At 46.1% G+C, this 12,682-nt stretch overlaps 1 protein-coding gene across 1 annotated transcript in view; it reads left to right on the forward strand.

Annotated features, from left to right (window-relative positions):
* Window positions 1–12,682, forward strand: part of IGF1R (insulin like growth factor 1 receptor) — a 1,159,892-nt gene that overhangs the window by 970,096 nt on the left and 177,114 nt on the right. Inside the window, exon 13 of the mRNA XM_086958078.1 lies at window positions 10,302–10,444. Coding sequence (XP_086814204.1) covers window positions 10,302–10,444 — 143 coding nt within the window. The remainder of the gene's footprint in view (window positions 1–10,301; window positions 10,445–12,682) is intronic.

A 12,682-nucleotide genomic window follows, 5' to 3' on the forward strand; every position in this document is an offset into this window, starting at 1 on the left:
CATTATCTAGTTGGCTTCTGAAAAAGTAAAATTTTGCCATCTTAATATGTTTGTTGTTAGAGCTTCTTCTACTTCTCAGGAGCAAGAGGTGTTCCGGGGACGGGGATCCTCTCCAGGATCGCTCGGTCAGTCTAAGATTGCGTCTCTCTGAATTTAGGCTATTGTTTAACTAGGGTTTGGAGTCTTTGTAGGGCTGTATTTTCAGTTGTAGGGGGACAACCGAGCGTAGGATACTCAGTATAGAGCTATTGTAGTGATCCGTGAGGTCATGAACCTCATACAGGTCCGGAGGAGGCAACAAGGTGTTCTTGCTGATGGAGATCAGGTCATCCATGTTTGAGTTTCGAATAGAGCGTTTCCAAACCCTGGGATTCTTGTCTTGTGATCTTTTCTTGGACCAGGGTTTGATGAAGTGGAAGGAGATATAGTGATGATCAGACCAGTCACACAGGGCAATCGAAACCAATTGGATAGCATTTGGTTTAGCTATAATAAGGTCCAGGATCGAGCCTAAAGTGTGTGTAGGACTATCGCATATTTGAACTAGGCTGAGGTCAGCAAGAAAGTTTTTGAGAGTGGTCTTTGAGGTCATTCCAGTGAAGGTTGAAGTCTCTGAGAAAGATTTGAGGGGGGTTATGACCCGCATTTGACGAAATTATTTCCATGACATCTTCAACGAAGGGGAGGTTGTCTCCTGGCGGATGGCAAAATATGTGCATTTTGCAAACTGGTCTGCTGTTGCTGGTGATGTCAATGCAGAGGTATTCGCAGGTGGTGACAGCCTCAAAGTGTGATTGTTTAACAATGAGAATACTATGGTATATACATGCGATCCCACCATCAGGTCTGTCTGCTCTGTCCAGCATAATGATGTTATGATTTGGGGCAACTAGTATGTCAAGGATCAGACCAGAGGATTCCTTTAGCCAGGTTTCAGTAAGTATGAGGATGTCGAGATCCTGAGCCAGGATGAGATCAGCAATGTCGGAGGCATGTTTCACGGCTGATCTACAATTGATGAGCATGCACTTAAGATGTGGAGTGATGACAGGGAGCGGGCTGTGACATGGGAAATGTTTAGGTTAGAGTGATTTATAGTATTGGTGTTGTGACTGTTGGTCGAAGGATCGGATTATCCTTTCCACAGTGGAAGGAAAAAAGCTGGGACAAGTGGGTCCTGTTGGTTGTCCATCAAGAATACTCCATTGAGATTATCATGGCTATTTTCAACTGCAGATTACTCGGAGAGCCCTAGATCAACATTGAAGATCATGGAAAGAAAGATACAGACATCAGCATGCAGAGGGCGCTTATATTTGTCTCCACTCTGTCACTTCCGGGGTGGTGTGGAGTTTACCCTTTGCCACATGGTGCCACCTGCCAGAACAGAGGAGCTTTATGGAAGAATCCTGTGGATCGAGTCAGATACTTCGAGATATTCTAAGAGTGAGAAATCTGCAGTTAGGTAGTGTATATACAAAACAAAAACACTACCTGATGTAATTAACTTGTTCATCACACCACACCATCAGTCATCCCACCTTGCAGTCACACAATCATTTGGGAACATCAGAGACTGCTTCAAGAGGTGAAAGCACTTCTCAACAAGGATACTATTGAGCCTGTTCCTTTGCACCAAAGTGGTCAAGGGGTTTACTCCCTTGTCCCAAAGAAAGACAAGACATCAAGCCCTATCATAGACCTCAGGTTGTTTAATGGTTTCATGCTTTCAGAACATTTCAAGGTAACCAACCTGCATGACACCATTCCCCTGTACCTCACAGGAGTTCATATGTTGGCTCTTGATCTCGAGAACACCTCCTTTCACATCCCCAGGCATTCAGTGCATGATCGCTATTTCAGATTCATGGTAAGAGGACAGTGCTACTAATTTAAAGTGTTACTTTTCAAGGTCACATCAGCCCTGAGGATAGTCAGCAAATGTCTAGTGGTGGTTTGGGCGCATCTGTGCTGCAGTGCCACTCATGTTTTCCTGTATCTAGACAACGGCTGGTAAAGAGCATCAGGTTCGAGGCATGTGGGCTGCTGAATTCATATCTGTGCATAGATCGCCGCCTAGTGTTGGGTCCGGATGATTGCACATTGTTGTCCTGGAAGAGTCTTCGAAGTATCACGAGATAGGTGGCTCCTCCCCTGGACTACAGTGCGCATGGGCATCAACTCCATCCTCAGATTGTTTTTTTTCCGCCATTGGGTTCGGATGTCTATTTGTTAACTCAAGTTCGGAATCGATAAAAAACTTTCTCTTTGGCCAAAAGGCCTTTAGTTATCGTCGGTATTGTCTTTGCGATCGGTGCCCAGTACTTCTTCCAGCTCGTTCCCCGAGCCGGATATCAAGAGGAGCCGCATGGCTTTTCGGCACTGAAGGCCCGGTCGACGCCAGAGGCATTATCGACGATCCATCATGGAACGGAGCCCGTTCAAAAGGTGTCCCGTTTGCAACTCCAAGTATCCTCACATCGATGTCCACTCGGTGTGCAGCAAGTGCCTGTCTCCGGATCACGATGAAGCCAGCTGTATGGCTTGCTCTCGGTTCCGCTCCAAGAAGACGATTCGCCTTCAACGCGCTGCGCGGAAGGAGGCCCAGCAGACAGCACCTGACCCGGTGAACATCTTCAATGCCGAGGAAGATGAGGGAGTCGAGCAGGAAGTTCAAGAGAACCTGTCTGATCCTGCATCGGAGATCGACTCCAGTTACGACACGGATGTGGAAATGGTCTATAATGAAGACGTCGTCAACGAGGTAGGAGACGACAATGAGGCCTTTGGGGCCGTGGAAGATAGCTCGAGCGAGGAGCTAGGCCCAGCCGTTGGTACGGGGGCCGCAACCAAAACACTCGATAAGGCTCAGGTCGAGGGATCGCCACATGGCCTTACCCAATATCGTACACCTGGTTCTACAGCCTTGCCCAAGGGCCGCCTACGGACATTTCTAACGGGCCATCGGTTGACCGATCGAAATCGTCGGTGTCTACACAACCTAAAGCACTGGACGCTAAATCGAAACCAAAAGTGCGTATTGCTTTGATCGGTTCAAAGGCCTCTGAACCATCGGCACCGACGAAACAGAAGAGTGTTATCGACCCGGTAAGGTCGCTAAAGGGTGTCGAGCCGAAGACCGGGGCACCGAAGAAACTAGTCAAGGACGTCGACCCGAAGAAGTCGCGCCAAGGGCAGTCGACACAGACAAGGGACTCGGAACTCAAAAAGTTCTCGATCCTAAGCGTCGACCCGACCAGGCTAAAAGCAGTGCAGACCTCGAGTTCACACCCAGCGGTGCCTTGAAGGAACCCGTCGAGTCAACACAGGCATCCGCCTCATTCACGAAGCAGGTGTCGGACTCGCTAAAACGCATTAAAGAGAAGGCTACTACTGTCGGATCGAAGGCTACTCCACCCCCGAAGCCGGTCAGTAAACCTCCAAAATCGTCGGCACCCATCCAGTTCACTCTGCCTTCGCCCCTAGGAAGGCCGTCGAAGCGACCAAGAGGGTGTCCACTGGGCCAAAGCCTACAACTGCAGAGGTGGCCACTAAGCATCAACAGCCTCCGCCTGCAGATCAGTCAAGGCAATTTATTGACGCCGAGACGGGTAGACTTTCTATTTTCAAGCGAAAGATCGCCCCTGAACAGCCTATGGAGTCATATAAAATTCCATTAAAGAAGAAGAGGGATTCTGCTACGTCACCTCTTCTCTTTGAACCTATAACACCACATGGACAAGACACTGCCCCTATCTCACCAACATACTCAGATGTGGAGGCAGGGGATGGTGACAGCTATCCTGTTGACACTGATCCTGAAGATCACACTGAACCCTGGGCAGACGCTGCTGACCCAGGAGATACACAAACTGCCCCAGACAGTCATGTCTATGCTGTTAAAACCTCGCCTACTGAAGACACTGCTGCGTTTAATTCACTTATTGAAAGGGCAGCAAAAAATCATGATGTCCAGCTCCGTGCTGACCCTGTTGAAGAGGATTTTTTGTTTGACACCTTCTCAACCTCAGAGAGAACTGTCAAAACTCTACCAATGCTAAAGGGTGTCCTAAAACATGTTAGAGACATTTTTAAGAAGACCACAAGGGCAAGGGTGATAAGCCCCAGAATTAAGAAGAAATACAAACCGGCACCTAGGGACCCTACGTATATCAAGGGACAGTTGCCGTTGGACTCTCTGGTTGTTTCCAATGCCCGGAAGAGGGTGAACTCGCAAACAACGGCTGATGCTCCTCCCCCTGACAAAGAATCTAAAGTGCTAGAAGCATCAGGGAAAAGGGTGGCAGCTCAAGCGGCCAATATCTGGCGCATCTCCAACACACAGGCACTCTTAGCCAGATCTGACAGGGCTCATTATGATACACTTGAAACCCTGTTACAACACTTACCAGATAAGTATAAGGAGGCAGCAGAGATGCAAATACAAGAAGGGAAACTTATATCAAATGCATCTATCAAGTGTGCGCTGGACGCAGCAGACACTGCAGCCAGGGCAATTAATACAAGTGTGATGTTACGGCGACATGCCTGCCTGAGAATCTCCGGTTTCAAGCCCGAGATACAAACCACCATACTAAATCAGCCTGTTAACCCTGATCACTTATTTGGCCCAGAGGTGGACACCACCTTGGAAAAAATCAAAAAGGACACTGAGACTGCAAAGTCTATGGGGGCTCTACAGTCGCAGCAGTTCAGGGGTGGTTCCTTTTGTTGCTCCAACAATAGAGGAACTTCCAGAGGCCAGCTGTCCCAGCAGACACAATACAGTAAAGGAGGCACGCAGACCACCTATACCAAACAGAGTAGGGGTTGCTATCGTGGAAACAGCACCAAGGGCAGAAGTCGTGGAAACAACAGCTCCCGATCCTCCGCCACTAACAAACAGTGACGTCTTGTAACTGCCCCCCGACCATACCACACCGGTCCGGGGGAGACTGCAACAGTTCCTGCTGGTCTGGAAATCCATCACTACAGACAGGTGGGTGAGGCAGCTTATCCAGTACGGTTATTGTCTGGAGTTAACATCCACTCCACCCAACATACCCCCAAGACACCGTCCTATGTCCACAGAGCATTTGCAATTATTGCAGCAGGAGGTAGTCGTCAAGCTGCAAAAAGGAGCCATAGAGCTCGTGCCTGTGGAAGAAAAAGGTACAGGGGTGTACTCGCTGTACTTCTTGATCACAAAAAAGGACGGGTCCCTCAGGCCCATACTGGACCTCAGGCCCCTAAACCAGTACATTCTATCAGAACACTTTCACATGCTCACATTACAGCAGGTTCTACCGTTACTCAGTCAGGGAGATTTCCTCGCAACATTAGATCTGAAGGATGCATATTTCCATATACCGCTACACCCGTCACACAGAAAATACCTCTGCTTCACCATTCAGGATCAGCATTATCAGTTCAAGGTCCTCCCTTTCGGAGTGACGACGGCACCCAGGGTGTTTACCAAGTGCCTGGCGACAGTGGCTGCACACCTACGGAGACAGAACGTTCACATCTACCCTTATCTGGATGACTGGCTTATCCAGGCGAAGTCGGCCCAGCAGTGTGCCGCCCACATGTCCCACACCATTCACCTTCTTCACGATCTGGGGTTCTCACTGAATTATCCAAAGTCCTACTTTCAGCCCGCCAACGTACGGCAGTATCTGGGCGCGACAATAGATACTCTGGCAGCCAAAGCACAGCCAAATTCAGTGAGGATCAACAGCATGCAATTGCTGATACAACAGTTCAAACCACAACCCTCGCTCCCAGCACAAGTGTTCATGCAGTTGATAGGCATGATGGCCTCCTGCATCTTCATAGTCCCGCACGCGAGACTAAACATGAGTCCGCTTCAGGAGTGCTTAGCACGTCAGTGGAATCAGGATCACGGACAGTTGAAAGACCTAGTGTTGGTGACCGGTTGCGCATACGACTCTCTGCATTGGTGGAATCCACAAAACCTTTGCAGGGGGCGACCGTTCCAGGAGCCTGTGCAACAGATTATTCTGACAACGGATGCATCTTTCCAGGGATGAGGAGCTCATGTACTCCACTACACAGTGCCTCAGGGTTCCTTTCTGAATTCCTAGTACAGAGGGTAGTTCGAAAGTCTCCTCCTCTGAAGCATCTAACTCTTCCCACAGGCAACAACAGACTTCTAAACAGTGATCTTACGGGGGTAACAACTCCCAAGGCAGAGGTGGTGCGGTGAATGAAGCCGCCCCTGTCAAACAGTGACTTGCTCTGCCATCCCCCCAATCACGCCACACGTCAGGGGAATACTATCGAGTTTTCTCCGACAGTGGGAAGAAATCACCTCCGATCAGTGTTTTTTTCCCATCATATGGACAGGTTACTGTTTACAACTCACTGCAACCCCACCTAATATCCCTCTCTGCAAACACATCCTTTACCCTGAACATCAGCTCCTTCTTCAGGAGGATGTAAAGGCACTCATTCACAAAGGGGCAATAGAGCCTATGCTGTTAAAACAGCATGGCAAAGGGGTGTACTTCCCTGTACTTCCTAGTCCCCAAAAAGGACAGAATACATGATGTTAAAGCACTTTCCAGATGTCATCCATCTACTTCAGCAGTGCAACTTCATGACTGGTCTTGACCTAAGGACGCCTACTTTCACAATCCAATCCACCCTGCACATAGCTGGTTCCTGCAATTTGTGGCAAGTGGCCACATTTTTCAGTTTAAATTGCTACCCTCTAGTGTCACCGTGGCATCCAGAGTTTTTCCAGAGTGCCTTGCCCTAGTCTCTGCTCATGTCAGTAGCAACGACACCCATGTGTTCTCCTACTTAGATAACTGGCTGAACTAGAATGCAAATCAAGAACAATGTGGACACATACTCAAACCATTATAGACCCTTTTTTCACTATCTAAGGTTGCTTTCAACTTACAAGTTATTTACATGTTTACCTATTGAAGAATGTTCACTGTGGAGTGATGCTTATTGAATTGACTTACAGTGGATAACAGCATTAAATAATTGTAATACCCAATATAAAATATTTGAAACATCAACACACTAAAGTCCCACCTTATCCCCCTAAGGTACTACCATTCCTTGGAGCAGTTCTAAGCGCAGTCACTAGGAAAAAATACCCCAACCAAGCATGGATTAAAGCCATCTAGTCGTTATTACCCCTTTTTCAGCCAGAACGCCAAACAATGGGCAGGATGGTCATGCGTCTCCTCAGCATGATGGCCTCTTGCTTTACCATAATTTCACATGCAAGATTATACTTGCGTCTGCTGAAAGAGTGCCTAGTTGCACAATGTCACAAGTGGAGGGTCACTAGGAAGATCTAGTGTGGATTTGGACAGCACAGTCACTGTCTGCACTGGTGAAAAAGCAACAATGTATTGCAGGGTTGGCCCTTTCTCGACCTAGCTCTGCAAGTGACCATCATAACAGGCACATTTTCATGACTTGACTATTCAGGGTATATGGCCACCCCAATAACTGATGTTTCACATCAACTTCCTCGAGGTTCTGGCCATCAAGTTGGCTCTCACATCCGTTTTCTGCCACATTGAACACAAGGTGGTTCTCTTCTGCACAAACAACATGACGGCCATGTGTTACTTATAGAAATAGGGCGACACATCCTCTCAACAGTTGTCAGTGCTAGCAACAGGGCATCTGGCGTTGGGCACTCCATCACATGATCCATTTACTGGTGGAGTACTTACAGGGAGTGTACAATAACTTTTCAGAACTGCTCTCCAGGATGCAACAGCAAATCCGCAAGTGGAAACTCTACCTGCAAGTCCTACTCCCGTCTGTCTGTGACTGGGGTTCCCCGACTTAGGCTTCATTGCCACTGCCAAAAATATCAAATGCCCAAGCTTTGCCTCCAGGTGCCCATTTCCCATGGGCAATACACTGTGGATGAACTGTTCAGGATTATTGGCCTATGCTTTTCTGCCTCCTCCACTCCTTCCATTTGTTGTTCAGAGGTTTTGGCGAACTTCCCTCCCTCTCAACCTAGTGGCTCCCACGTGATCCAGACAAACCTGCTTCACCACCCTCCTAGACCTGTTCCTAGTGCTCCACGAAAAGTTGCCCTACCAGCCAGACCTTCTCACTCAGAAGCTAGGCACAGTCAGGCACCCGAACCCCATAGGGCTAAATCTTGTGATTTGGCTTCTGAAGTTCTAGAATCTGCCTATCTTAATATGCCTCCTTGAGTGTATGACTATCCTCAAGGAGGCCCGCAGACCTGCTATGCGGCTAAATGAAAAAGATTTGTCCACTACTGTCTCCCTAAATAAATTGTCCCTTTCAAGCCAGCAGCTCAACACATAATTGGCTATCTGCCTTATCTGCAGACGTCAGGCAGCGCCTACACGTCTGTCCGTCTTCACTGGGCTGCAGTTGTAGCTTACCTGCAAAATAGGGAACTTACTTCGCTTTTCAGTGACTCAGTTGTCAAGGTCTTTATGGAAAAACTTTAATGGGCCGTTCTTTCAGGGTACCCCAATCCCTGTTTGGAATCTCAACAATATTCTCACACGACACATGGGCCCTCCTTTTGAACCCCTCCATTCGTGCCCCCTGCGGTTTATCTCCTGAAGGTGGTTTTCTCAGTGGCATAAGCTCTCTCAGGCATGTAAGTGACCTTCAAGCTCTTACTCTCCAGCACCTACCATGTGGACAATGACAGGGTCATCCTTTAGGGCAAATCCAAAGGTTTGCGTAAGGTAGGATCTTCTTTCCACCTTAACCAAACCATTGTACATCCAGTGATTTTCCCAGAAACAGTGGTAGAGCGGGCCCTTCACACATTAGACGTCAAGAGGGCACTCATTTGCTACAGTGACAGGACAAAATGTTTTCATAAATTCAACATCTTTGTCTCATTCACAAAGCCACACAAAGGTCATGCTGTCTTCAAAGCCGGCATAGTCAAGTGTCTGGTCAAATACAATCAGACTTGTAACGTTAAAGCCAAGTGGTAATTGTCTGTCCCATCCACAAACATGGGGGCCACCACGCCTCCCAGTGCAAACTCAAAGCAGCCACTTGGTCCACTCCACACACATTCACTAAGCTCTACTGTGTGAATGCCTTAGCACACCAACAAGCTAACTTTGGACGAGCTGTGTTGCATACACTTTTCCAGACCTTTGCAACCTCCTCCGGCTAGCCACTGCCAATGGGAGAACTGCTTTACAGTGTATTCAGAGCATGTGTATCTACAGCTACACGTGCCACGAACTGAATATGTTATTTCCCGGTAAGCATCTGTTTTTGGCATGTAGATTCACATATGCATAGCTTCTTCTCCGCAAACCTCAGGTTGTTGCAGATGCTTTTCGTTCTCTTTTTTTTCCTTTCTCACTTTTTCTTTTTCTTTCCTTCTCTTCTTTACTTTACTTCCTTCTTACTTACTTTCTTTCTTTCTAGCTCTCTCTTCTTTCTTGCATAATTCTTTTCTGCTTCTTTAGGCTCCATATTCATTCTCACCCACTGTGCAGAAAAACAATCTAACAATGAAGCCAATTCTCATGCGCATTCCCAATCCTATATCTATACTATTTTACGGAGTTTGCATAGTTTTACCTGCTCCGCGCAGAGTTTGAAAAACTCTGCAGAGTGGAGTTTTTACTTTCTCACGGTTGTCGAGTGATGAAAATCCAACTTAGACTAACCCCCCTGTAAGATTTCTCAATGCGGGCAGTCACGACAGGTAGCTACTGCTAAAGTTGAGAAACCGGGCGCTCGCTTTGAGGAAGCTGCCTCTTGAGTAGAACATCTACTTGAGCGTCAGAAAGAAGCTGTGCCCTCTTGCGCTGTGCATGGTGCCGTTCGCCCTGATTTTGGAGTGTGTGACAAACTTCCGGGGATAAAAATCACTGTGAGTGGGGTAACTTACCTCATTCTGACGCCTGCAGAACTCCGCGGAGCAGGGCGAGTTTTTTTTGTCACTACTCCACCCAGGCCTAGTCTATACCTCTTGACTCTAAAAACATCTTCAAAGAAAAACAAGTTGTACTAGTCTGAGCCCAGCTCTAGGTGGCAGGAGTATGCCAAACATGTAGATCTACAGCATCACGTGCCACGAACAGGTGCATATACGATAATATTTTCCTATCATATCGCCTTTTGAAATGTTCAGTCACAGTGCAATAGCTCAAATGATTTCTTAATATTTTAGTAACATTGCACTTTCTTGAGAATTTGTAGTCTAGGAAAAAAGATAATTGTGAGAGAGCTGGTATTTGGGTTGTTTGTTAAAGTTCTTTCTTTCCATTGCCTTACAGTGGGGGCTGATGATATTCCTGGACCCGTCACATGGGAAGGTGGTGAAGATAATGCAGTTATCATGAAATGGAATGAGCCTGTATCACCAAATGGACTTATCCTGATGTATTACGTGGAATTCAAACTACAAGGAGAAGGAGAGGTGAGTGCTGTTAAAAACCCAAGTGTTCACAATCAGTCTTTGTGTTGTGCAGTTCATTATTAATTCTGCCTGGCTGGATCTGCACAGTGTATTTATTGTTAGACCAAGTCTAACCCTTTGTGACTATAGTAATGTCAGACAGAAGCTTTGCCAATTCTTTTCCAGCACTGTTCCTTTATTATCTTGTCCCTAGTTGCCTTGAATGTTTTAAGTGGGTTATCTCCACCACATCAATCTTATTTGTACTAATTCTATTTTTTTTAAAAGGCTGCTGTTATAGAATACTCAATGATGAAAAAATTTAAAAAAAACATACCTCCAACAGTCCTGGTGGAGAAGAAACATAGTTGAAATCTAGGACAGGCTTCTGTCAGTTGAGTGGTGATCTTCCATGGTGGTTTTTGACCTTTGTGTCACTTCATTTGTACACTGTGCCGCCAATTCACTGTACACCTAAATCAGTGTCTGTGTTTGCGCAAAAGACTTACTTGATACACTTTTTTTCTCAAGAGGAATGAGGTCGATTGTTATTCAATGCGTTGACATTTCATAGCATGGTGGGGGGGTGGGGAGGATAGGGGCATCTTAATATTTATTAAGTGTTTAGTCAATAAAAACCATAGAGGGGTAGCTTTTGAGCAGAGTTTTTGGTACCGGCATGGATTCTTTTACGAATTAAGTACTGGTGCCCCTATGCTGCTTTCAGACGTCTGAACTGATTGATGGCAGGATATTCAATCAACAGCTGAGTACTTCCTGGCAGCGGGCATTTTGGCTGTTGTCACAGATTCTGCTGCAGAGCACAACAAATCTAAACGCCTCCAGAAAGAAGTCAAACACACAACCAATGCACAAAACGACGGCAGGCAAGGTTGGCAGCAAAAATGAAAACAAATGGAATAAATTATGTTGCACATATAGTAGCTTACATTTTCATATATTGTGGGCCTCCGAAAATATGTTCATTATTATTTTTAGGTCGTGAGCAAGAAAGTTTGCAACACTTATCAAATAATTACCCTTTTTTACAAATAATAATTGTATCAAGAAGTAAAGTTAGCAAGTTGTTTTTCCAAGTTATGATTGACCATGCTAGAACTGAAATGCAGTCTCAAATAATGAGATAGGAAGCCAATAAACAATGTTTTTTCAAAATGTATGGCACTTCGACTGAATTACTGCAGCGATTGTCAGTGACACGATATTGACAGAACATCCTAAATGTTTTTTTAGGTCTTGCGCCTAGTGTTGCAGTGCGCAGCAGTGCTCGCACAGCGAGAGACCTCCTGTAGGGGGTTTGAAAACAGACCTAGGAATTGCACACGCTCGTGTGCGTGTGCTTTTCCTTTTGGCCCATGCTATTGGCCTTTGCGTGCGTCTTTATATGAAAGACGCACGCAATTGGCCAAAGGCGGGCGCATTGCTCCACCCAGGGCCTATTGGTGTCTATTACGTGCACCGTTTATTCCGACCATGATGGCGGCCCCTTGCGTTGCTGTACGATAGGACTCACACGGAGTAGAGTGACATTTGGAAAGTATACAATAGAGAGGAGAGACTGACTCGGATGCGAATGAAAACGCACCATATCCAGGTATCTATAAGAAATAGTGGTTGTACCTCAAGTGATTGGTTACCAGCTGCTGTCGGATTGAGTTTGCTTGTTGTTTATCGCCCTGTCCTGAATAGGCCAGACTTATCGGAAGGCCAAAACGCGACCGCGTCGACACTTTCCATATGGAGGAGTCCCTGTATAAAAATGTATTTTGGAAATTAATGCCTTGTGACACACTTGTTGATTTAGGTTCTGTAAATCTGTGCATTGAACCAGTGGTGTCTGACTACCTCCTAGTGCACCCCCTATAGCTAATGGGAGGGCACTTAGCCTTTGCTACAATTTTTTTCTAAGGGTGAAAAATTATCTAGTTTTCTGGTTTTCTTTAGATTTTTGTCCAAAGTGTTTTTGTTGTTGGCTGTATATAGGTGTGTATATATGGATGTACATAGTGGTATATAAAAAGAAAAAAAGAGTATACGAAATAAGATAAAAATAACTTATGTGCTGATTATAAAAAATAAAGTGTTTAATCATGTCCCCTTGTGCGAGTGATGATGTACAGAATGTTTTATTAACTTCACAGTGAACATTTGGCATAAAAATAGGTGAATTAATTTTCCCCTATTTTCGAATAGCGCAGAATTTGTTCCTCCTTTTTCCATTGTTTTGTTTTTTGCATT

The sequence above is a fragment of the Lissotriton vulgaris genome, chromosome 2_1, assembly GCF_964263255.1.
Source record: "Lissotriton vulgaris chromosome 2_1, aLisVul1.2, whole genome shotgun sequence".
NCBI classification, from domain to species: Eukaryota; Metazoa; Chordata; class Amphibia; order Caudata; family Salamandridae; genus Lissotriton; species Lissotriton vulgaris.